The following is a 21895-nucleotide window of genomic DNA, read 5'->3' as shown; positions in this document are numbered from 1 at the left end:
GGATGGCAAATATGTTCCTACATATTTAATTTTGCCTTGTCACTCATAAGGTCAGTTTCTACATAAACCACGACAACAATAACTGCAACAACAAATATAGCACTCGAAAACAAGCTGCATCCAACAAATTATAGCCTAAAAGCCACATACATAAATAATTATCAAGTGAGGAAGTGACCGGGGAAGGGAGCTAGGGGTGGCTGTCTGCTTGACAGCATGGGGAATTATTGTGAAATTTTATCCTCATAGGACATGAAGCTCCTCCCACTCCTTCCTCTATTACGATGGAAACACACAGAAACAAACAAGTCGCAAAGAATCAGGGCATTTCCTAGTGCAAAGGAAAAAGGTGGTGACACATTTGAGAATAGTTGTATTTATTTGTAAGCCAAGTTGCACAAACTTGACTTTTTTGTATTTCTATTTTAATGGTAACCCAAAATCTTTCCTCTGGGTGTGGATGTTTTTATTTCTATGTTTGACTGAGCGTAGCATAAATACATTGGTCCCAGAATGCTTTTCAGTCACAAGGTGGCATGAGCTACCCAATTGTGATTGCTTTCTGGCATCTCACTTAACCATTTATACACAAGTTTTCATGTCATGCAAAGGTTAAATGAATATTGACAGAGGTCACAGATAATATTTAAACTTCAGTTTACTCATCATGTATTCACTTACATGGTATTCATACAAATATATCCCACTCACCACGGGCTGCCTCTTGTCCATTTAAACTTGTACTGAAACTCATTAATAGCGCACACCATACATGGTGCCTGTTCATTCCCAGAGGAGCGCTGGCTTCACAAGATGAGGTACAGTGTATCCTGCCAGCTGAATTTCTCCCTCCCTGGCAAATTTTACATTAACCAGCAGAACTAATGGTCACAGTCAGAACAGGGGTCAAGGGTCTCTGTATCATGGACTAATATGTTATCTATAGAACTGACCAGAAGTGAAGTGATCTATAGAATAACAAATGACACGGAATAAAAAATATATAATAATGTTATGGATTCCTTCTACCCAATAATAGGAACCACGTAAACAATTTGATAAACATACACATTCATTGCGCACTCGTTTGCAAAGAGAACAAGTGCTTTTTTTTCTTTTTTTGTCCCAGAAGTCAAAAAAGCATAACAAACAAACACATAAATCCACATGCCTCATGTGGCCGTACATCATGTAGCAATCGTTTAAAATTAGAGCGCTTTGCTAACGCAGCCGGGGGCCGAGGGGAATTGGGGAAGGCATCCTCAGACCACCAGGCTGTTGAGAACAGAGCTCTCTCTCCTATGACAGAGGGGAAGCGGAGGGAGGTCAGGGGTCATGATTCACACCATGGCTTCCAGCTGATAAACAAGTGGAAGCTGAATACTCCACATATAAACCTAGCCTCAGCTATCGCAACTGTTACGCGTGCAGAGGAAGCTTCACTTGGATTTTTATTTCAGTAGCAAGGCCTGTTGGGAGACCAAGATTACAACTGAAAGGTTTTCACTGGGATCTTGAATATGAGCGGGAAAAGGTAAGGATTAGTATACTTTTTTGCTGAAGGTAGTTAGGTGTCATGCTGGCAACCATTTTGAAACTTAATTTTAAAACCTGTTTTCACCGGATCTGGTAACAGCAGAGAAAACTGATTTCTTTCATTAGGATGAAGGTGATGCTTGTCGTTGTGTGCCTGTTAGGAGCAGTCTTTTCTAACCCGGTAGGTTTTCTCAATTAAGAAAAAAAATGATGATAATAAAATTAATGAATATATAAATAGAGAGAGAGATATATGAGAAAAAAGTAATATGTAAAAAAAATGTTTTCCTATTTGGTTCCTTGTATTACTGAGCAGATTTTTCAAAACAATATCTTCAGTGAAATTACAACAGAGGCGAACTCAGTGAGTACATCAATATTATTTTGTCACGTGTATTGTCTAAATACTTATGTTTGTTGCACATTTCTTTACTTTTACTGGAAAATGGATAGCCTTCTGCTTTTGGAGGAAGAAAGTGATAAAAAAGAAGAATAAGCTCACATCTCATCCCTTCATTATAGGTTTCTGAATTGCATTGTCCGTATGATTAGTACCCACACCACACTACTCATTTGTTTGGGAAAATAGATATCTCTTTCCTGCTGTAATACTGTTGGCAGTAGAGGTGCAGAACATTCATGTATGTAGGTCCATTCATTTATGAATGTTTCTATTGTTGCTCTTGTCATTATTCTATATATTTATATAATTCTGCTGTATAAACTGATTGTGATTTTTTTTTTTTACTTTATTATGTCTATCAAGATTGTCAATGCTACATTGGTTGGAGACAATGTTTCTGAAAATAAGGTGAATTAGTATTTTTTGATGATTACTAAATGATTACTTAGATGTTAAAGATTCTAGAGTCCATTATTTATTTAGAGTCTATTTATGACAGGATAGTTACTGATAATGAAAGTCAATCAATATTTCATTAAAATATTTTTGTTTGAGTTTGCTGATAAGTAAAAATAGACATTTTTGACAGTTTCTAGCTCATTTTAAAAACCCCATTCAAACGCACAGAAGATGCAGAACAGGTTCGTTTATAAGGCACCCGCCAGCTTTTTCTGATCGGCAATCACAGCTGATTGGCCACACCCACGTATGCACACCTGAAACCTGAAACCAATCAGACTGAGTAAGACAAGCCTGTTGAAGACATAACAATTTCAAACAACATGTTATGTTACTGAAATGCCGCGTGCATTCAAAACAGCTTTTCACGTTGAATGGTTAATTGATTTTTTTTGCTTCTTCGTTCGTTTGCGCAGATTGTCCGACTGGATGAGCCAGCCCCACAGACGAACACTGTGAGTAATTTCAGCTGAGGAAATGAGCCAGTTTCTGGGATTTATTTTGGGACAATTATTGTTGAAATTGACAAAAGCATTGGAAGATTTGTGGAAATTCACACTCATATATTCATTAGTATGTATTAATTTACTGTCAGTTGCAGACCCCAGCTCCAGTACCAAATTCCTCTTCGTCTGAGAGCTCTGAAAGTGTCGAGTCTGAGCCTGATGTAGGTACAGGAAAAACCTATGAACACAAGTACAATAAATAACATTATTAAGAGACTTACATTTTTACTAAATAAAGGAATTTTTTCCCACAGAGCTCTTCAGAAAATACATCTGAAGATACGGTAATATCAATGAAATATATCAGATGTGATTCAATGCATGAACCTTTATCCATATTTTTAGATCACCTTTAATACTCAGCAATGCTCAGCCGACTGTTCTGACTCAGCACAGAACTTATTTAGAATTTTAACTATACTCAAAATAATGTTGATAACTGCATGTTTTTTTTAAATCCAAAAACAGACATCTGAGTCAATCGAAACCACATCTGAGGACAAGTTGATCTTAAAATTTCATTAACCATCTGATATAGAGTTTACAAGCTTTTAGTAACCATGAAATACATTACTGTTAAAGTAATTACTGCTATAGTAATTTTCCATATTTTCTTATGCCTTCAACAGACATCAGAGGAGAGTGTACGCAATATTCTGGAAGTGGTAATGTTCAAAGCAAACTTTCATCTTCCAACTGTAAAGTATTGCATGCTACATTTTTCCCAGACAATAGTGTGGTGATATTATTACACAAAAATATTTCACACAAAAAAATATAGCGTGTCATTTTTCAAACAAAGCATGTATAGATGGTAAAAAATACCATTTGAAAACCTCTGAAAATACACAGAGATTAATGCTATACTGTAATTCTAGTTCAAGTTTAAATTCTAGTTTGTTAATTATTTATAGTTGCATGTGCAGTGCCTTGCTGCTGGACTGCAGACCTGTGGGACACAATCCGCTTCAGTATCACAAGACAGCTGCTTTAGCACTACTGCACGATAGAAACCAGCTCTGCACTGACCGGAGCACTGAACCTGTCCTTCTGTGTATATACCATTGCATTGCAAAATAGAGGGGGGATACAGTGTGTGCACCATGACAGATACTTAGGGGGTGCTGAAAATGTGTTTGAACAGCACACAATCACAGTGAGTGCTGTTAGTACATGCAGTTGTGTGCAGCCCATGAAAACTAGCAGAAACAAGACAGCACTACCACGTCCAAATGCATTTTGTGAATTATATTTTAGGTCGTAACATAGCAGCACTATACTTTTTCCCCCGGTAATTTGAACACTGGGTAGTTAATTCTGCAGAAAGAGGTAAAGATACGGCAAAGCAAAATATAATTTTTTCCGCCTAAATACAGTCTAAAGTGGTGCATGGTCCCAGCAATTTAGCATCATTTTGAATTCATTATCCTGAGGCTAAGCTACCCGGGCCTCCTGGGCGGGCTCGTCTCTGTGCTGCTGAGGCAGTTCTGACGCCTGCGTTTCGATTGGTCTGAACAGAGAGATCCTGACGGGAATGGCGATATGAGAGACGACAGCCGGGGCAGCGAGGAGGCCAATCGGAGGGTGAGCTAAGAGTCTAGACAATGGCTGAGAACCCTGGGATGCATCCCAGTCTCTTCCCTCCAAAACTACACGCACGACATTAATGGCCACCGGGGGCAGAGCAGCCATATGTTGGTCGGTGTTCCTCAGCTTAACCACACAGCAAATCCTCCCGCCCACGCGGCCGCCATGTTTTTGTCGGTGAAATACACTGGAGGAATGTGTACTAGTGATAACTCAAGGGACACGACTGGGAATTTAAAACTAGGGTTTTTTATAATGTATATAAAACAGGAAAAACAGCAACCTAGATCATCCATTCATTCATGCATCCATTATCTAAATCCGCTTATTCCTGGTTGGGTTCGCATGAGGTGCTGGATCCTATCCCAGCATGCATTGTGCAAGAGGTAGGAATTCACTCTGTACAGTTCGCCAGTCCATCACACAACCTATATCATGATTACATTCTTCAAACCCGATCGTTTTATTTTTGCCTTTTAGAAATGGATGCGGTTCTACGGGATTAACCTGAAGAGTGCGGAGGACAGCTCGATCAGCCGGGCGAGCAGCCCGGAGAGCAGCCCGGAGAGCAGCCCACAGAGCAGCCCGGAGAGCAGCCCAGAGAGCAGCCCGGAGAGCAGCCCAGAGAACAGCGACAGCTCTCAAAGCAACAGCTCCAACAGGAGGGCGACGCCACAGAGCTTGCTCCTCTACCTGTGCGCCGGCGGTGTGGACACGGTGGACTGCAGAAGCACTGAGTCCACTGAAGGGGAGGGCAAATTCGGAATCGGGGGTCCTTGATCACGCGTAGAAGGAAACTCGTTTGTGGTGATTGCCTCCTACGGAATGCCACAGATACGATAAACACGCACGTGCATTCACGCTCACACACGTGCACACGCACGCACACGCACAGCATGTCTTTAATAGACCGAGGATCAAAACTTCAGACACGTTTACAGAAAACGAAAAATGATATGGCACTAACAGATGATTTTTATTACCAGCGTACGCCTAAAGTTATTTCATTTTTTTAAAACAATGTTGCCGCAAGGTTATGAATAAAAGGCCTCTACATTGTTTTTTTTTGTTTTGTTTTTTGTTTTTTTTACCACCCTAAACCACAATGTTCCACCTACAGTTAATAGGTTTTTCCACATTAAAACCTGTTCCGAAGCCATGTCTGTGATCTGACGACATGTCTCGCTCATTTCCCACAAAGTTCTTGCACGTTGTTGAATAGTGTTCTTTTTTTCAATTTTGTTTTGTTTGAATTGTCTTGCCTCGTAATATTTATTGTATTGCCTGTTGTTACTCAGCTGGAGCTGAATGCACAACTATTGAGTCGCAAGTTAAGTTATCTAATCATTGTACTATACTATTATGCTGTACTATACATCACATATGTACTATACTGTATATAAATGAGCAAATAAATGTAGCTCCGCCCTCTCCCTCTGACTCACTGTGTGTCAGTCCTTGTGACTTGTGGCCATAGTTAGCATTAGCACAGCCAGGATTAGGTTCAGAACCTCAGCAGGACTTTGGTGCCACATCATACTTTTATATTTTAGAACTAAACCAAGTTGTTATTTTTTAAAATCCTTTTTCCACCTTTGAGAACGCCCAATCATATTCAGCAACTGTGGTCACTGCTGCAACACTCTTTATATTTAAACCACTATATTTAAACCAGTGGACTACTGCAAATGGCCCAGAAAATTTCACCACAATTTAATTGAAATGTATGCAGATGGATGTATGAGCGAGCATGCGAAGAAACTGCCACTAGCTGTTCCTAAATTTAGTCGCTGCTGAATTACATGGATCTCTTTGGCTGCAGCTCGGTGGGGTAAATAACATGGTTAGCAGTTATGCTGACATAAGCAATTAAGGGGACGATGTTATTGGTTATCCACTTGAAGAAAACTCGTATGGATAAGCTCTGGATTTTTTTTTTTTTTTTGGAAAGTTGTTTATCTTATTTAAAGAATTCTCCCCTAAAGCATCTTCCACATTATTGTGCATGCGAAAGTGTTGACTATTTGTGCAGATTGAGGTCATGTATCAAAATACGTGCAATATAATGAACTCAAAAAGCATTGTTTTAATTTAGTAATGCAGAGTGCAGAGGTGACCTTTGCATGGTCCCAATCTTCAGCATTTGATTCTGGAGAGAGAAAGTGATGAACTGCTTTATTCTGGCTTACCACAAGTACAACCTTCCTGCATCCTCAAACACATAATTCAGCCTGTATCTTATGATTAGCTGGGAAACGCACCTGAGTTTATTTATATTTGTACAGCTTGCAATGTTATGGTTTATTCATGATATGTGTGGGAAAAAAAGTCACTGTGCCACCCTATATTCCCAAAATACCATTTTGCAAGAAGGAAATGTTACACACCACTTATGATATTTTACATTGGTAATAATCTTGTGACCTCATATTATAAGCAAATGAATTCTTATCACCAGAAAACAAAGGACTGTACTTTTTTAAAACCATTTTATGGGCTATTTGTTTTGAAATCTGTCATTTTTCTGCAGAAAAAAAAAAAAAATCACAAATCATATAATAACAAGAACAAATCTACACTTTGTATCCAAGGACGCATTTTTTTTTCAGTGTACTGATTTAAATAATAGGGACAATGACAAATGAGGAAGCCACAGCTGTAGCACGGTACTGGGGTGTATTTATTTATTTACTTATTTATTTGTTTTACTCCCTGCAACAGCAATGCAGCAGTGCATACATCGAGGTCTAGGTCTCTGGCTAGTTTAATAATAGTTTAATAATAAACAGCCATCATTAAAACTTTTGAAAATCAACCATTTAATGTTTTTTTGTACATTTCCCAATTAGAATATGGAGTTATATTTCCCAAACACAATTGGATGTTGGCTTGTGTATCAGTGCACCCATTCACCTGCCAAACCACTGCCTCACCTGAGCTGTGTACCTGAGAACAGGCTGTGTAAACACACCCTCCCACTTCTCTCCGCAGGTAATTGTATACATTAAGTGGCCAAAACAGAAATTTCTGAGAAGGCACCATATTATGCGGACGGCGTGCGTGTCATTAGTCAGCCACAGCTGTATTTTAAGGTAAATATATCTTCAGGCCCAATGGGCGTGTAGTAATGCTACCACTTTGGGAGAAAGTTGGTCACACCTTGTGACATCACTACCATCGCAGTGTTTTGATTTTTTTTCGGCCTCGCCTGCGTCGGTTTAAATAGGCAACCACAGAGCACAGCCACCTCACCACAGGATTTTACCTCACACCCACAAACCACAACCTCACAGGTGGATATACCAGCATTTCCAAGGGACACCAAAAAGGTAAGGAGGCCAGTTAATACCATGTAAAGAACTATAAACCCACACAGATTCTATAGAAATTTCAAGAAATATTTTTTTTTTCTGGAATTACTGGAACAATTGCATGAGAATATTTGTCAATGTCTTTGAAAAAAATATTAATAACTGCAAGGCCACTGAGTGCTATATAACGCTGAGAGGAATGTGTGTAATATATTGCAGAAAATCCTGAAGTCATGGAAGCAACATTGCTGCTATTTTGTCTAGCAGGAACACTGTCTGCTCTCCCTGTAAGTACCAATGTTTAATAATGTTTTTACGGTAGATGTGGCAGTGTAGTATAATGGCTAGGAAACTGAGTTTATGGCTTTAAGGTTGGAGGCTGGTTTCCCCATTGGTTTCTCAGCTCTTGCACCCTTGTGCAAGCTACCTAACCAGAGCCAATGGGAAAAACCAAATGTATGCAAATGTAATCTGTATTGTTCTAGATAAGAGTGTCTTCTGAATTCTGAAAAGTCATGTCAAAAACAGAACTTCATTTTGTGATATATATACTGAAAGTAACGAGCGTAATTTGCATTACAGATACCACAAGAGGAGATCCTTTTCACAGTGAGTATGGGATGCACATGCCTTGCAGCTCTGCTTCATTCAGATTTTAAAGCATAGAACAAATGGTTATGACTGAAAACTAAAGCTAAGATTTTATCAATCTGCAAAATGCACCACTCGCAGCTGGTTGAAAGTGGAGAAGTTCATGAGGTTGTCAGTAATGTGGGTGTGTGTGTGTGTGTGTGTGTTTGTGTGTGTGTATATGTGATGGAAAATACAGATATTACCAATTCTGCAGTTGTTTCTCTGTTTCTGCATTTCTTTTTTAGGGTAGTGGTGATGGTGGCTTCTACAGCAATGCACCACAGGTATAAGCAGAACAAATGCACAAATGCAGGCCACTTTTGTTACTGTATTGATCATTCAACTATTGATCTATAATCAACACAAAAAACTGATCCCAGCTTGAATGCCATAAAAGTCTTCTTTTTGTTTCAGAACAATAGTGAAATAAGTCTGGTGCTCCTGGGCCTACCTGGAGAACCAGCAGGGAGTGGAGATGGAGGAATTCAAAGCAGCTCAGAGTCCAACAGCAGCTCATCTCAGAGCTCGAGCAGCAGCTCAGAGGAACAGTCCGGTTTTTACTCTGAGGAACACTTTGAAATTAAATACTTTGTGTCCTCGTATATTACTAACTATACACTCAACGTAAGTTCTATTAGCAGCGAAAACTTCACTGTTGGAGACGAAGTACTTGATGGCACAACGGCCCCTATAATAGAACATGATGCGAGTGCCATAGCTTACACGGACGTACTGACACACGGAGCAGAAAGCTTAGAAAGCCCTGTGAAAAGTCTTAGGCTTTCGAGAGATACGCGCCTTCAGAAGCGCAGTGCTGGCGAAGTGAAAGACGAAGCTAAAGACAGTGGAGATGTTTCTGATCCTGAGGCACTTGGTGACAAAACGGCAAACCGTGACACTGCCCCTTCCGCTGAACAGAAGGTGGACGACGAAAACGATGAAGGTATGCAGGGCGACGATCCATTCGATTTTAGTTTGAGCGCATCCAATGCTGTTGATGCCTTAATTGATTCTGGCACTCAGAGTGACTCCAAAAAGTCAAGTGGCCCTACCGATTCCAGTAAGTCTGGCAGTTCCAGTGATTCAAGTGATTCAAGTGATTCAAGTGGTTCTAGTGACTCAAGTGACTCCAGTAGCTCTAGTGATTCCAGTGATTCTAGTGACTCAAGTGACTCCAGTAGCTCTAGTGATTCTAGTGATTCTAGCGACTCAAGTGATTCCAGTAGCTCCAGTGATTCCAGTGATTCTAGCGACTCAAGTGACTCCAGTAGCTCGAGTGATTCAAGCGACTCAAGTGATTCCAGTAGCTCGAGTGATTCTAGCGACTCAAGTGACTCCAGTAGCTCGAGTGATTCTAGCGACTCAAGTGACTCCAGTAGCTCGAGTGATTCTAGCGACTCAAGTGATTCCAGTAGCTCGAGTGATTCTAGCGACTCAAGTGATTCCAGTAGCTCGAGTGATTCTAGCGACTCAAGTGACTCCAGTAGCTCTAGTGATTCTAGTGACTCAAGTGATTCCAGTAGCTCTAGTGATTCTAGTGATTCTAGTGACTCAAGTGATTCCAGTAGCTCTAGTGATTCTAGTGACTCAAGTGATTCCAGTAGCTCTAGTGATTCTAGTGACTCAAGTGATTCCAGTAGCTCTAGTGATTCTAGTGACTCAAGTGACTCCAGTAGCTCTAGTGATTCTAGTGATTCTAGCGACTCAAGTGATTCCAGTAGCTCGAGTGATTCTAGTGATTCTAGCGACTCTACTGATTCCAGTTCAAGTAGTGACTCCAGCAGTTCGAGTGAATCATGCAGCTCAAGTGATTCAAGCGATTCAAGTGATTCAAGTGATTCATCTGACTCATGCAAGACCAGCGACTCTAAAGATTCAGAAAGTGGCTCGGACAAGAACAGCAGTAGTCAGGAGAGCAAATGACCCAGACGGGGTCCTCAGAATGTTGTGCTAGAAGTCAAGTATTTCTTCTCTGTTTTATGTTGCATATTTTCCCTGCTTGTCATTTATTTCATTTTATTTCATTTTAAAAAATAGAATGGTTTTGAAGCCAGCTTGTGTGATACTACTGTTTTGATAAATGTAATATTTTATACATGTGTAATATTGTATGTTTGCTAAGAAAAGTAAATAAAGTGTCATATATAATAATGTGGACATATTCTATTTTTTTACATGGAGCCAATGGTGGACAGAAAACGTTTTTTTAATTAATTTTTGAAGATATAAATCAAATATTTAGGTAAAACAAAGTGTAAATGGTTAGCTGCGCAAAGTAACCAATCGGGAACATTGAAATGAATGGCATGATTTCACACCACACCGTTTCATAATTAGCTAATAAGCTGTGCTTACTGTTACAGCATTTACTCATAATTATAAATATCATAAATCATAAATATCCATTTTTATACCGTCCACATTATTTCTTTCCTTGAGCACATCACGTTGCCTGTGACAGGAAATGGTTCCAACCGAAAATAACATCAAACATACATTTCCTGAGGAATAATTTGGTAAAATACATAGCACAACTTCTGGAGGTTTAACCTGTTGCTTTGGAGACATGAGAAGTGGATTTCCTCGATTTAGATCAGGAAGCCCCGAATGCCCTGTACCTAGTACTGTAAAGCCAGAAAGTTGCCAGAAACTCATGCAACTATCTAAAATGTCCTTCTTCCAAGACACACATGCACACACACACACAAAAAAAACTGATTGGGCCAAAGGTTTTGTTTTTGACAATCACAAAGGTTTAAAATAATCTGAAATTATAATACTTTGGCAATAACAATGCTCTAAACACCTTTCGGTGTGCTTAATTTAAAGTAGGTCATCACAGTACAGACGCAAAATAAACACCACCCTCTTATAAACTACATAGTTTCCCTGTGGGGGCGTTTGTTGGTGCAGTCAGAATTACGCAGACTAATCACCCGGGTGACGTAAAATGTGGGCTCTGTTTAAATGAAATTGTTCCTTTGGGTATTGCTATTGTTCCGCGGGATTCAAAATTAAACAAAGATCTTGGAGACAGTATTTTAGCATTCGTTTTAAGTATTATTATTTTCAGACTTTTCACCTATATGCGCAACCAGGTAAGAATCATGCAAGCTATTTTATGCCCATATGGTATTTTAAAGGTAAAGTAAGAGCTTATTAAAAGTTTACTGATTATTTTTACATTTTATTATAGAATTATTATTATTATTATTATGATTATTATTATTATTATTACTACTACTACTACCACTACTACTACTATTTATATTGCCCTTTTTGACTTTCACTCATTTTAAACCTGGAGGAGATTCATAAAAGCTTTATTCTCTTGCAGATCAACACAATGAAACTTGCATTGTTTTGCATCTGCCTTCTAACATCAACCTTTGCTTCACCAGTACGTATAAAGCATATATTCTTAGTAATCAATCATTTGAGTGTTTATCAATTAAATCATTAACAAATAGGCTTAAATTGGTTGAAGGTACATAGGAGATGGGCAACCAGGTCGGACAGCTCAGAGGAAAGCGAGGTACGTGGGTCACCATCGCTTTGAATCTTTACGCTGTCGACTTTTCCCATATTGATTCTGCAAACATAATACATTCCATGGGCATCCAATACAAAGTCAGTTTTATTTTAAAGGTACTGAACACTGAAATGGGCATTTGTAATGTACAGATTGGTAATCTATCACTTTGTCATGAATAGAAATGTTTATTCATTTCCCTAACTGTTTTTTTCATTCTTGTATGCTGCTGAGTGTTATGAGTGCATTTTCAGTTAAATGTTTCCATGATGATTTACACATAGTTCCATATCACTCCCTTCCTGATCCTCCCAGTGTGTCTCTAATACTGTTTGTTCCTCTTTTATTTCCTGTAGAGTAATTATGGCACAGAGAGGAGCAACAATTCAGAAGTAACTTGTTTTTATGGTTTTCGGTTCTATTACTTTTTTTATGACACACTACACAATCTCACTATAAACTATTTTTAGCCTTGTAAATGCTGTACATACGATTGCAGTGTAATGTATGAGCTCCTGAATACTTCTGATATTTAACAGACTGAACTTCCACCACACAGCCACTCAAATATGTCCCGCGAAGACAGTAGTACTGCTGGTTCCCTTTTCTACCTGAGTTAATTGATTGGTTAATGCCCCTGGTTGGCCAGAGCTTCCACTCACCTGGAGTTGCAGGTCTAAATCAGTCCCTGATTAGAGAGCAAGAAGGAAAAAACAGCAATACTACTATATAGAAGATCAGTGGTGGACTTTTGAGATGATTTATATGTGAATGTATAAGACTGAGTAAGGACTTAGTAGAGGCTAACTCTTTATATCTTTCTACAGAGGGATTCCAGTGAATCAAGTGATGAAGAATGGAAGGTTGATGAAGGTGAAGAAGATGGAGAAGCAGATGGGGAAGAGGACAATGAGGATGAAGAGGGCAGAGAAGGAGAAGAGGTTGAGGAATATGAATATAATGAAAATGAAGAAGGAGAATATTACAAGAAGGGAAATGAAGATAGAGGGAAGGATGATAAAGATGATGATGATGATGATGATGAAGATGAAGAAGAAAATAAAGATGAGGGTGGAGATGAAGCAGGAGATGATGAAGAGGGAGAGTATGAGGAAGTAAAACAGGAAGGTGGAGATGAAGGAGGGGAAGAAGATGAAGATAAAGATGGTGGGGAACAAAAAGAAGATGATGGAGATGAGGAAGAAGAGGAGGATGATAAAGAAGAAAACAAAGAGGATGATGATGAAAGAGGGGAATATGATGAAGATGAGGATGAAGATGGGGATGATGAGGAAAACAAAGAGGAGGATGGTGATGAAGAAAGGGACGAAGATGAAGATGGTGAGGAAAAGAGGATGGTGGAGATGAACAATGGGAGGATGATGAAGATGATGATGGTGAGAAAAAAGAGGATGGTGGAAATGAAGGACAGGAGGAGGATGAAGATGAAGATGAAGATTATGGGGATGAAGAGGCAGTAAAAGTAGTCGTAAATGAAGGGGCGGGGATGAGAGGGAAGAGGATGAAGAGGGAGGCGAGGGTGAAGAAAAAAGTGAAGAGGAGGAGAGTGGAGAAAAGGATGGGGATGGAGAAGGAGAGAAAGGAGAGAGAATGGACAAATCACCATATCCAGGCGATTAATGCTCAGACAATAAATATTTTTGACATGAAGGAATGTAATATGAATGTCAAGAGTAATGCACCTTACTTAGAAAAAACTATTTATACAACTTCATCTTAATAGTATAGATTCTGTACAATAGCAATGAGATATAATTATAACATTTATTTTATACAGTCTCTTATAACTTGTAGTTACATAATTATGAGATTCATATTCCTTTTTTATATTTGTGTTTCCATGATTTTCATTTTGTATTCGCATTTAGTAAACTAAGAAATGTATGACTGAGACTTTCCAGTTCTATAAATGACTCTGAACTGCTTAATATATGGTTCCATTTCTTTCACAAACACCTAAATATGTGCATTGGAGCATATTATGGAAATTACATCCATAGTTACACATCTATGAACTATGCACTTCTTTCCTCAGTCATTTAGAAGCCATAGTTATATCAATTATACATTATGGGGGAGGAACTTCCAAAATTTTGAGCCATTATATGTGATGACCACATTTTAAAACAGATATTTATAGTATTGTAAACACTACCCCCAGTTATTTTTTTAAAAGACACACAGACAAAAAAAACGAAATTGTATTGCGTGTGTGAGTGAGTGCATGTGTGTATGTAAATACAAAAACCTGAAATTAGAGCAGTATATTCATCATAAACAGACCACAATGAACCTGCAACAGCCACAAGAGGGCATTGTATGTTCTGGTTTATACAGTAATACCCAGTACGACATGCACTGTAGATGATGTATATTTTTCCTGACAGAATTTTCTGTTACATAATTAGAGATAATACAGTCCTGAAAGTCTAAAATTGAAAGCTAAAACAAAATACTTAACAGAGAACCATAATATATGGGGTAGTAATAGCCTATGTGTACCCATTATGACATAAATTGTACTGCTTATCTTACAAAAAAAAATTATTATTTCTACATGAATAATTCTCTCATATACACTCACTCTCAATGTATTTGTCTTACATCACTCATTTTGTCCTGTTCTCTACTGTAAGATATTTTTTTACAATGTAGTCCTGGTGTGATATAACAGGATAGCAATGTCTGTTCATTGCATTTAGTTCCTACTGTGATCAGTCACACTTAATTGTCTAAGAAGGCCAATACTTCGATTTATTTATTTTATTTGTTTTATTCAGACAGCGATATGAAAGCAGAGACGGTAACGGGTAGAGAAGGATCACAGCTCAGAAACTATCGTTGTAGGAGATCAAGCACCTATGCATGCAGAGAGATACGTATACTGTTCGGTTCAAGCGTTGGCCGCCTTGCGAACTGAGCCACTTGTCCTGCCTTGGTTAATTTTGCCGGGAGATTACCCTGAGAATTAAAGAGACAAGGTCATTTTGCTTCATGACTCAAAAATGGCTCGGGGACAGCTTTCCTAGAAGCACATTCAGGGGTTTCTGTTTCTGCCTCTAGTCACTTATGACGCTATTTGAAGTTATGAAAGTTTTTTGTAATGTTTTACTAGGCTATAAGACCGGCAGTCCTCTGAGTCACAGCCGGGAAATAATCACACAAGATTCGCGAGAGGAATGAAATCTAAAACTGAAGTCAGGATAAGGAAGCAATACTGTACAGTCCTGAATGATTCAAACCCATTTTCCCACGTCTTGGAAAGCAAGCCCAACCCAGCTGCAGCACATTGGCCATTAATTAGTCGAAACACAAGAAATTAACAGGGAGGAGCAAATAAGACATCATCGTTTTTAATTGAACTGAAGTTTATTTTCTTACTACCAGCTAACATCTAGCTTTTCATAAATCTTACAATGTGAATACAACGTTCAAGTGATTGAGACATTAATGTAAAATACACTTTGTTAAACTATTAATAGCTCAAACAATGTTAATGTATTAATACAAAGTTGTGCAAAGACTGTAGCTAGGATAACGATTTTTTTTTAAACTGCATGACCAAAATATTTCCAAGACACAATGCGCAAGAAGCCTTTCGTACAGGCAGTTCAGTTTGTTGGTACGGGATTTCGAAATTGTTTTCAAGCGAATATGCCGGAAGCGATGTGCGCATGCGTAAAGTACGAAACTTTGTTTCAAGTAAGAGACAGAGGGGGAAAGGAAGGTAAAACGACGAGTTTAGGAGAGGTAGATCGTGTATTTAATGTTTCAAAACATTACCGTAAGCCTTTAATCAGCAAAAACGCAAAAAGGAGTATTCATTGAAGTATCCCAACCTTGTTAAGAAAGAAAAGTCCAAGAAAAGTACGCCGATTCATATGGGGGAAGTCCCCAGGAAATCCCCGAAAACGATGGAATAATTATTGTGAAATTGAATGCACCCTGCAGTTGACCTTCTAGAATAGATAGTCGGAGGATTTATGTTGTTGAGCCCACAGCAACCTACAACGTTTACTAAACCCACGAAGAATTAAAACGTCCGATTCTGATGGAATAGTGGACAGTGGCAATACAGCTAGCTGCCAGCGCGAAGGTTCTAGTTTTGGGGATACAGCCTAAACGATTTGCAATGGAAAACTTCAAGAAGGAAAATGAGACGCTGAAAGCCAAACTCCAGAGTTATACTACTTTAAATACTTTTTATCACGAAACGCGTCAGGAAATCGCTTCTCTAAAACAACAAATGGGCGTGAAGGATAATACTATTGCGGACCTCAAATCGAGACTGGGACGATACGAGAAAACAGCCGTTCATTTGGAAGGAGAAGAACCTCTTGTGTTTGGGCCCTCGAAATCTTTATTCGAGAATTTGTGCCAGGAAATCACCAAACATAAACAGAGATTAAAAGACGTGGAGACGCAATCTGCTCAACGAACGGAGGCTTACCAACTAGTGAGTACAATTGTTCTGGATGGCACTTCAGTATAACGTTAGCCTACGTCCCTGTGGTTGTTTTCTAAGAACTGACGTTCATGTCTGTTGACTTGCGATTTTACCAAAACAACGTTATGTGCTATACCCCATACCTGTGATGTTCCGCAAAAGCTGGCCCCACTCCGTGGCTGTCTTCTAGTACTGTCTCTACTCTATAGATTCCTAGTGCGTACATTTATTCCACGAGGCAGCACTCCATCTCTTTCTGAACTTGTAATTACACAAAAAAGGCAAATATGTCCTTCAAATTTAAGAGCACGAAGCGTGTTCTTGAGATCTCCGTTTAGAGATATGTGTCTGTGCTGTGCGGTTATGTTAAAAAATATATTTAACTATCGATAATATGCTTTTTCCAACGCTAATTGCGTAATTGGGCCTGCTGTGTATGACGCGCGCTCAGAGACAGAGGGGGATTTCTTTACAGAAGTGAGCCCGTTTCACTCTAATATACAGGCTCCAGTTCCTGTTCTTTCTCTTACTTCTTCCTGTAATATGCATAAGCAGTCGTGTGTCAGGACAGGGGTTAAATTTACCCAAAAACGTACAGATTAATTGTTGAAAACGTATCATCAGTAAAACAATAATAACCTAACAAATTAATTTGCCAATTGACAAAATTCCATTTTATGTAAATCCTTCGAATGCACAAGATAGTGCCTGGATAATTTGTGACCTGAGGTGGCATTCTTCTGACTTAAAAAAAGAATAAACACAAATGAAACAACCATGTGATCTCCTGCTCACCTGATCCAAATTGGCGGCTTGTAATGCAAGTGTTATTTTGAGCGCGGTGCAGGAGGAGAGCGGTGTGGGCGCAATTGTCGGTTCTTCCCCCCCCTCCCTCGCGATTATGCGAAATAAACGCTTCCTCGACACTGCGAGCCTGAACCCGCGGTTTTTGTGTGTGTGTGTGTTGAAGGAGATCGCGCAGCTGGAGCAGTTGCTGCGCGAGAAGGACCAGGAGCTCGCCAGGATCACGCGCTGGCCGCAGCACCAGAAGGACCTGGAGATCCAGCAGCTGCAGCGCTCGCTGGCGGAGAAGGAGCGTGTGCAGGCCACCAGGGCGGTGCTGTGCACCTCACTGGCTGAGGAGGCCGAGCAGCTGAGGACCCAGCTGGGGGCCACGGTGGGGGTATGCCAGGAGTTGCTGAGGAGGCTGGAGGGGAAGAAGCAAGAGGGGGGGTCAGAGGAGAGCCATGTTCACCCCCAGCCGTCAGGCGAGGTACATGACCAGCGAAACGCACCCCAGACACTCAGGGATACTGTTCGTTCTGCTACTGGATTTTCACCTGGATTCAATCAACATTTGCCCTTAAATATGACTAAATCTGCAAAAATTAGTTTGTACAGAAAATTTGAAGCACTAGCATTTTTCAAAAGTTAAGGACAAAAGTTAATTGCATACATAATTTAAAAAAAATAAGAATAAAAAGGAAAAAAATGTGGTGATATGCAATGTGTGTGGAAGTGGGCTGTTATTGCCAGTGATAAGTATAATGCACGTTCAAGTTCCTCTACTATGATCTCATGTACTCTGTTACTGTTAAATCAATACATTTTATTTCTCTCCATCAGTGTACAGAGTCTGCAAATGCTGCCCATCTGAATTCCCTGATGTGTAAACTACAAGAGGAAAACAAAGTGCTGAAACAAAGAGTGGCTTATGTAAGAAATTGAGCTTTCTCATCTGTTCTGTACCATTTAAGGTACATTTTTTTTCCTGTCCCGTTATTGTCACACTCCTCACCAGCTAAGGACCCACTTTCTTGAAAAAGAGACTTCAACGGGACTGACCAGGTTAAATAAAGGCTAATAAATACATAAAATAACACCATCAGCCTGTAACCGGACTCAAGCTTTTAAGGCTCATTTACACTTGCATGTAGATTTACAGCAGTTAACTAGTAAATTCATTCTGGCTTCTGAACCATTCTGTTGGGACGGAGATCAAATGCACATCTTGGGCTACAGCAGTTCAGAAAATGCTATTATGTATTACCGCTAAAGCTGGGTTCTAATGGTGTAGCTGAATAAACCGCGAATGTGAGCATGTGCGGGTGGAGTGACTGATCCTGGCCCCTCCCCCTCTGCAGGTGGAGAGCCTCAACGCTAAGTGGCAGAAGTATGACCTGAGCAGGGAGGAGTACGTTAAGGGCCTGTGCCAGAGGCTGAAGGGCTCGAGCCCGCTGGGGGGGAATCTGGGGCCGGCCGAACCCCCCATGATGCAGCAGGAGATCCTCAGGCTGAACCGGCAGCTGGAGGAGAAGATGGCGGAGTGCGCCAGGGCAGGACGGGAGCTGGAGGACGTCAGGAAGAGGGACGGGGAGCACATCCAGATGCTGGAGCATCAGGTACGTTAGCCGTGCGGCCGCGAGGAGCAGCTGCTCGTGCCTGGCTGAGCAAAGCTCGACGAGAAGGAAGCGGCGGCTCTCCTTTCTCACATGACAGAACGAGTTGAGCCTCGTCGGCGATGCCGTGGACGCAAAGTGGTCACTCAGATATTACGGCTAAATGCAGCTCGGCTTCTCCAGGCTGTCCTCAGGTCTTAGGGTTGCCATGACTCCAGGTTAAGGAGCGAATCACAGCATTACGATGGGAAAGCTGAACCACGGTTTAGTGACTGTAAAATTCAGTGTACTTAAACCTATGCAGTTACATACCGACATGTTGGCGATGGTGGTTTTTAGGCTAGTGTACTGTAGGTGATGGTAATGTTTTTTTAGGCTAGTGTACTGTAGGTGATGGTAACGTTTTTTGTAATATTTAGGTGCTCACCTATGTGGACGACTTCAAGAGCGAGCGTGCGGATCGGGAGCGAGCGCAGAGCAAGATCCAGGACCTGGAGGAGAAAGTGATGCAGCTGAAGCTGCAGCTCCGCGCGCAGGTAAGAGCCGACGCGTGCCGCCCCCCGGACGGAGCGGGCGGCCCCGAGTCCTCTCACGGCCAGCGGGAAGGCGTCGGGGATGCGTTCTAACGCCGCGCTTCCGGATCTTTTCGCAGGACGGGAAAGACGCGCCGGGCACCTGTAGGGTGCACGCCGGCTGCCGGAAGGCCACGCGCCCTCAGACGGACGCCATCGCCGCCGGCAACACCGCCCCCGCCGCCGCCGTCGCCGTCACCGAGCCGTCGGTGAGGAAGCCCGCCGACCAGCCGGGGAAGAAGCACGCGAGCGGGCAGCCGGTGCCGGGGTCCGTCCGGACCGAGTGCAGAGCCGGCACGGACCTGCAGTGCCCGCGGTGTCTGGTGACGTACGGCGAGGACCAGATCGCCGCCTTCCTCAAACACTGCTCCGAGTGCGCCAACTTGTGACAGGACAGAGCGGAGCAGGAAGCAGGAAGCGGAAAGCAGGAAGCGGGAACAGGAAGCCAGGAGCGGGAGAGCGTCCCAAAGCCGGAAGCTGGAAACAGGAAGCGGAATGCAGGAAGCGGAAGCAGGAAATGTGAACTCTGACGTGAAGCACTACACACCCAAAGCCCAGACACTGTGAAAAACCCAGGCTTGGGCCTGGCAGTTCTGCATATGAACTTACTGTGGGCAAAGGTTTCTGAAGCTACCCAGCTTCAGGGATTTCCGTCCTACTTAATTTATTTACATGAAAACATTTCTTTAAAAAAGTACAGCGTGTGTTGTTGTCATATTGAAAAAGCACGGATGTTTTCAGCCAATTTTTTTTTCTTTAATTTATTTATTTATAATGAATTATTTGTTTTTGGATTTTATCGTTTCTGTGACACTTTCTAGATTTATAGATTTTTTTGTTTAGCCAAAAAAAAAATTTATCAAATTTTTTTTTTTCCCCATTTACAACTCAAAACATAAATCATACATGTAACCTTAGCAACAGTGCCTTATTTGGTATGAAATGAGGTGACTTGTCTGCATATTAGTCGTAGGTTAATAATGTTGCATAACACCAATGCAGGCTGATGGCCCTCTGGTGCAGTACCCCCAGAGCAGAGCTTAAGTCATGTGTGTCTTACTCATCAGGCAGAACCTGGCAGTACCCTATGTCAGGTTATAACACTTCATATGTGCCTGTTCTGTATCTCTGCAGACTAAAGAAAAACCCATGCTGATTTTGGCGTACTGTATTTGGTTTGCAAGTGAAGAGTGTATTTATTCCTTCTAAAAAATGTACAAACTGTCTTAACTTGTCTTAATTATCTCTTGATGGTGCTATTTTTATGGTTATGGTGTAGATCGTGGCTGTTTTGTGTCCTCTTTTACGTCTGTAAAGCTACATGTTAATTTATGTTTCCTACAGCCAGTATTTAACAGGTTCTGATTGCCTTGTTGTGTATGCTTGCACAGACGTAGTAGGACCTAAGTGCCTTGCATTGAAATGTTCTGAAAGACTGATATTTATCATGTGTAATGTGTGACAGTATTATGTTGCGGTTACCTTTTCACTTTGCACTTTGTCTTCCTGTAAATGACACCAATGATCTTAATACTGCTGTGTCTGTTTGCATTGTACCACCAGGTGACAATAAAAATGTATTTTTTTACTGAACGTTGCCACTTTTAAGGGTGATAGTGTTTTGGCAAATGCAGTGTTAGTGAGGCAGTTTTGGGAAGTCCAGTACAGGGGCAGGATGATGACAGCAACAGTCTGTTTCCTGGCCCTGGAACTTTCAGGTCCCTTCCGGATGGATCCGGTTTTACCAACCGGCATTCTCAGCTGTCCATGTGGATTCATGCGGTTGGTAAAACAGGGACCAGGGAACAGAGGGAGGGTCACCCCAAATGAAAATTATTAGCCCGCAATTTGGTGAGACACAATAAAGGAAGGAGCTGGCCTGGATTTACTGCTTTGATGTCACAAAGCTGGGCGTGTCCATGGATCAGTGCGTCACTTCTGCTTTTCATTTCGCCTTTTGACGGGAATAACCAAAAAATAACAATTCAGTTTCTCGGTAGAATAAATGCCTCTGGTTTTCCGTGGTCATAAATTCAAATGTTCAAGCAATTGCTTAATTCAGGCGAACACTTTTGTTTTGAAGGCCTGTACTTCACTGGTTATTTGTACAATGAAAACTTCTTGATGGCAGCTCATGTCTCTATAATATTGTTAATAGCTGGTTTTAAAAAATGGATGGAGACAGTCTAATGTAAAAGAGCCCATTGAATACCAGGGGTATGTATGTTCCTCTGAGATCATATTGCATACTAAGAGTATTGGCTCACTTTGTTCATTCCGAGTTGCCTATGCCTGTGTTTTACAGGAATAACCCACCATAATTAGTATTTCCCCCTTTATTTTCATAACATTGAGTTATGAGTTTTACTGCAACTGGGGGGGTGGGGGGCTGAAATGAAACGCTAGCCTGTGGATCCAAGTTAAGGACAAGGCGCAGTGCAGTTATATTCAGTCTTTTTGATGCGATTGTGTTGAATCACAGATAGAAG

General features: G+C 40.8%; 2 protein-coding genes across 3 annotated transcripts; both read left to right on the top strand.

Annotated features, from left to right (window-relative positions):
- The first annotated feature begins 2738 nt into the window (after positions 1–2738).
- LOC118232169 (inactive protein tyrosine kinase pTKL-like) lies at positions 2739–5943 on the top strand. 2 transcript variants are annotated; one of them, XM_035426849.1, is made up of 6 exons: positions 2739–2853; positions 2994–3065; positions 3159–3188; positions 3534–3569; positions 4423–4488; positions 4972–5943. In XM_035426849.1, exons 5-6 carry the CDS (start codon positions 4447–4449, stop codon positions 5269–5271), a joined length of 342 nt encoding a protein of 113 aa, XP_035282740.1. In that variant the 5' UTR covers positions 2739–2853; positions 2994–3065; positions 3159–3188; positions 3534–3569; positions 4423–4446; the 3' UTR covers positions 5272–5943. The 2 variants fall into 2 exon arrangements, with proteins under 2 accessions (XP_035282740.1, XP_035282739.1); XM_035426848.1 differs by lacking the exons at positions 2739–2853; positions 2994–3065; positions 3159–3188 and having other exon boundaries at positions 3362–3569.
- A 9743-nt stretch (positions 5944–15686) lies between these two features.
- On the top strand, positions 15687–21003 carry LOC118232167 (TNFAIP3-interacting protein 2-like). The gene is made up of 6 exons (XM_035426845.1): positions 15687–16444; positions 17406–17708; positions 18062–18151; positions 18580–18837; positions 19254–19370; positions 19487–21003. Exons 1-6 carry the CDS (start codon positions 16121–16123, stop codon positions 19793–19795), a joined length of 1401 nt encoding a protein of 466 aa, XP_035282736.1. The 5' UTR covers positions 15687–16120; the 3' UTR covers positions 19796–21003.
- Positions 21004–21895: the final 892 nt, after the last annotated feature.

This window comes from Anguilla anguilla, chromosome 7 (genome assembly GCF_013347855.1).
Source record: "Anguilla anguilla isolate fAngAng1 chromosome 7, fAngAng1.pri, whole genome shotgun sequence".
Classification (NCBI taxonomy): domain Eukaryota; kingdom Metazoa; phylum Chordata; class Actinopteri; order Anguilliformes; family Anguillidae; genus Anguilla; species Anguilla anguilla.
Note: the sequence above shows the minus strand (reverse complement) of the source record. Positions and strands in the feature narration are given on the sequence as shown.

What these genes read in the sequence shown, in the direction of transcription:
- LOC118232167 (XM_035426845.1), top strand. Translation starts at nt 16,121, where the DNA reads ATGGAAAACTTCAAGAAGGAAAATGAGACGCTGAAAGCCAAACTCCAG. An exon ending in ACCCCCAGCCGTCAGGCGAG is followed by an intron (nt 17,709 to 18,061) that starts GTACATGACCAG and finishes TCTCTCCATCAG; the next exon opens with TGTACAGAGTCTGCAAATGC. An exon ending in AGCTGCAGCTCCGCGCGCAG is followed by an intron (nt 19,371 to 19,486) that starts GTAAGAGCCGAC and finishes ATCTTTTCGCAG; the next exon opens with GACGGGAAAGACGCGCCGGG.
- LOC118232169 (XM_035426848.1), top strand. Translation starts at nt 3,465, where the DNA reads ATGAAATACATTACTGTTAAAGTAATTACTGCTATAGTAATTTTCCAT. An exon ending in TACGCAATATTCTGGAAGTG is followed by an intron (nt 3,570 to 4,422) that starts GTAATGTTCAAA and finishes TGGTCTGAACAG; the next exon opens with AGAGATCCTGACGGGAATGG. An exon ending in GCGAGGAGGCCAATCGGAGG is followed by an intron (nt 4,489 to 4,971) that starts GTGAGCTAAGAG and finishes TTTGCCTTTTAG; the next exon opens with AAATGGATGCGGTTCTACGG.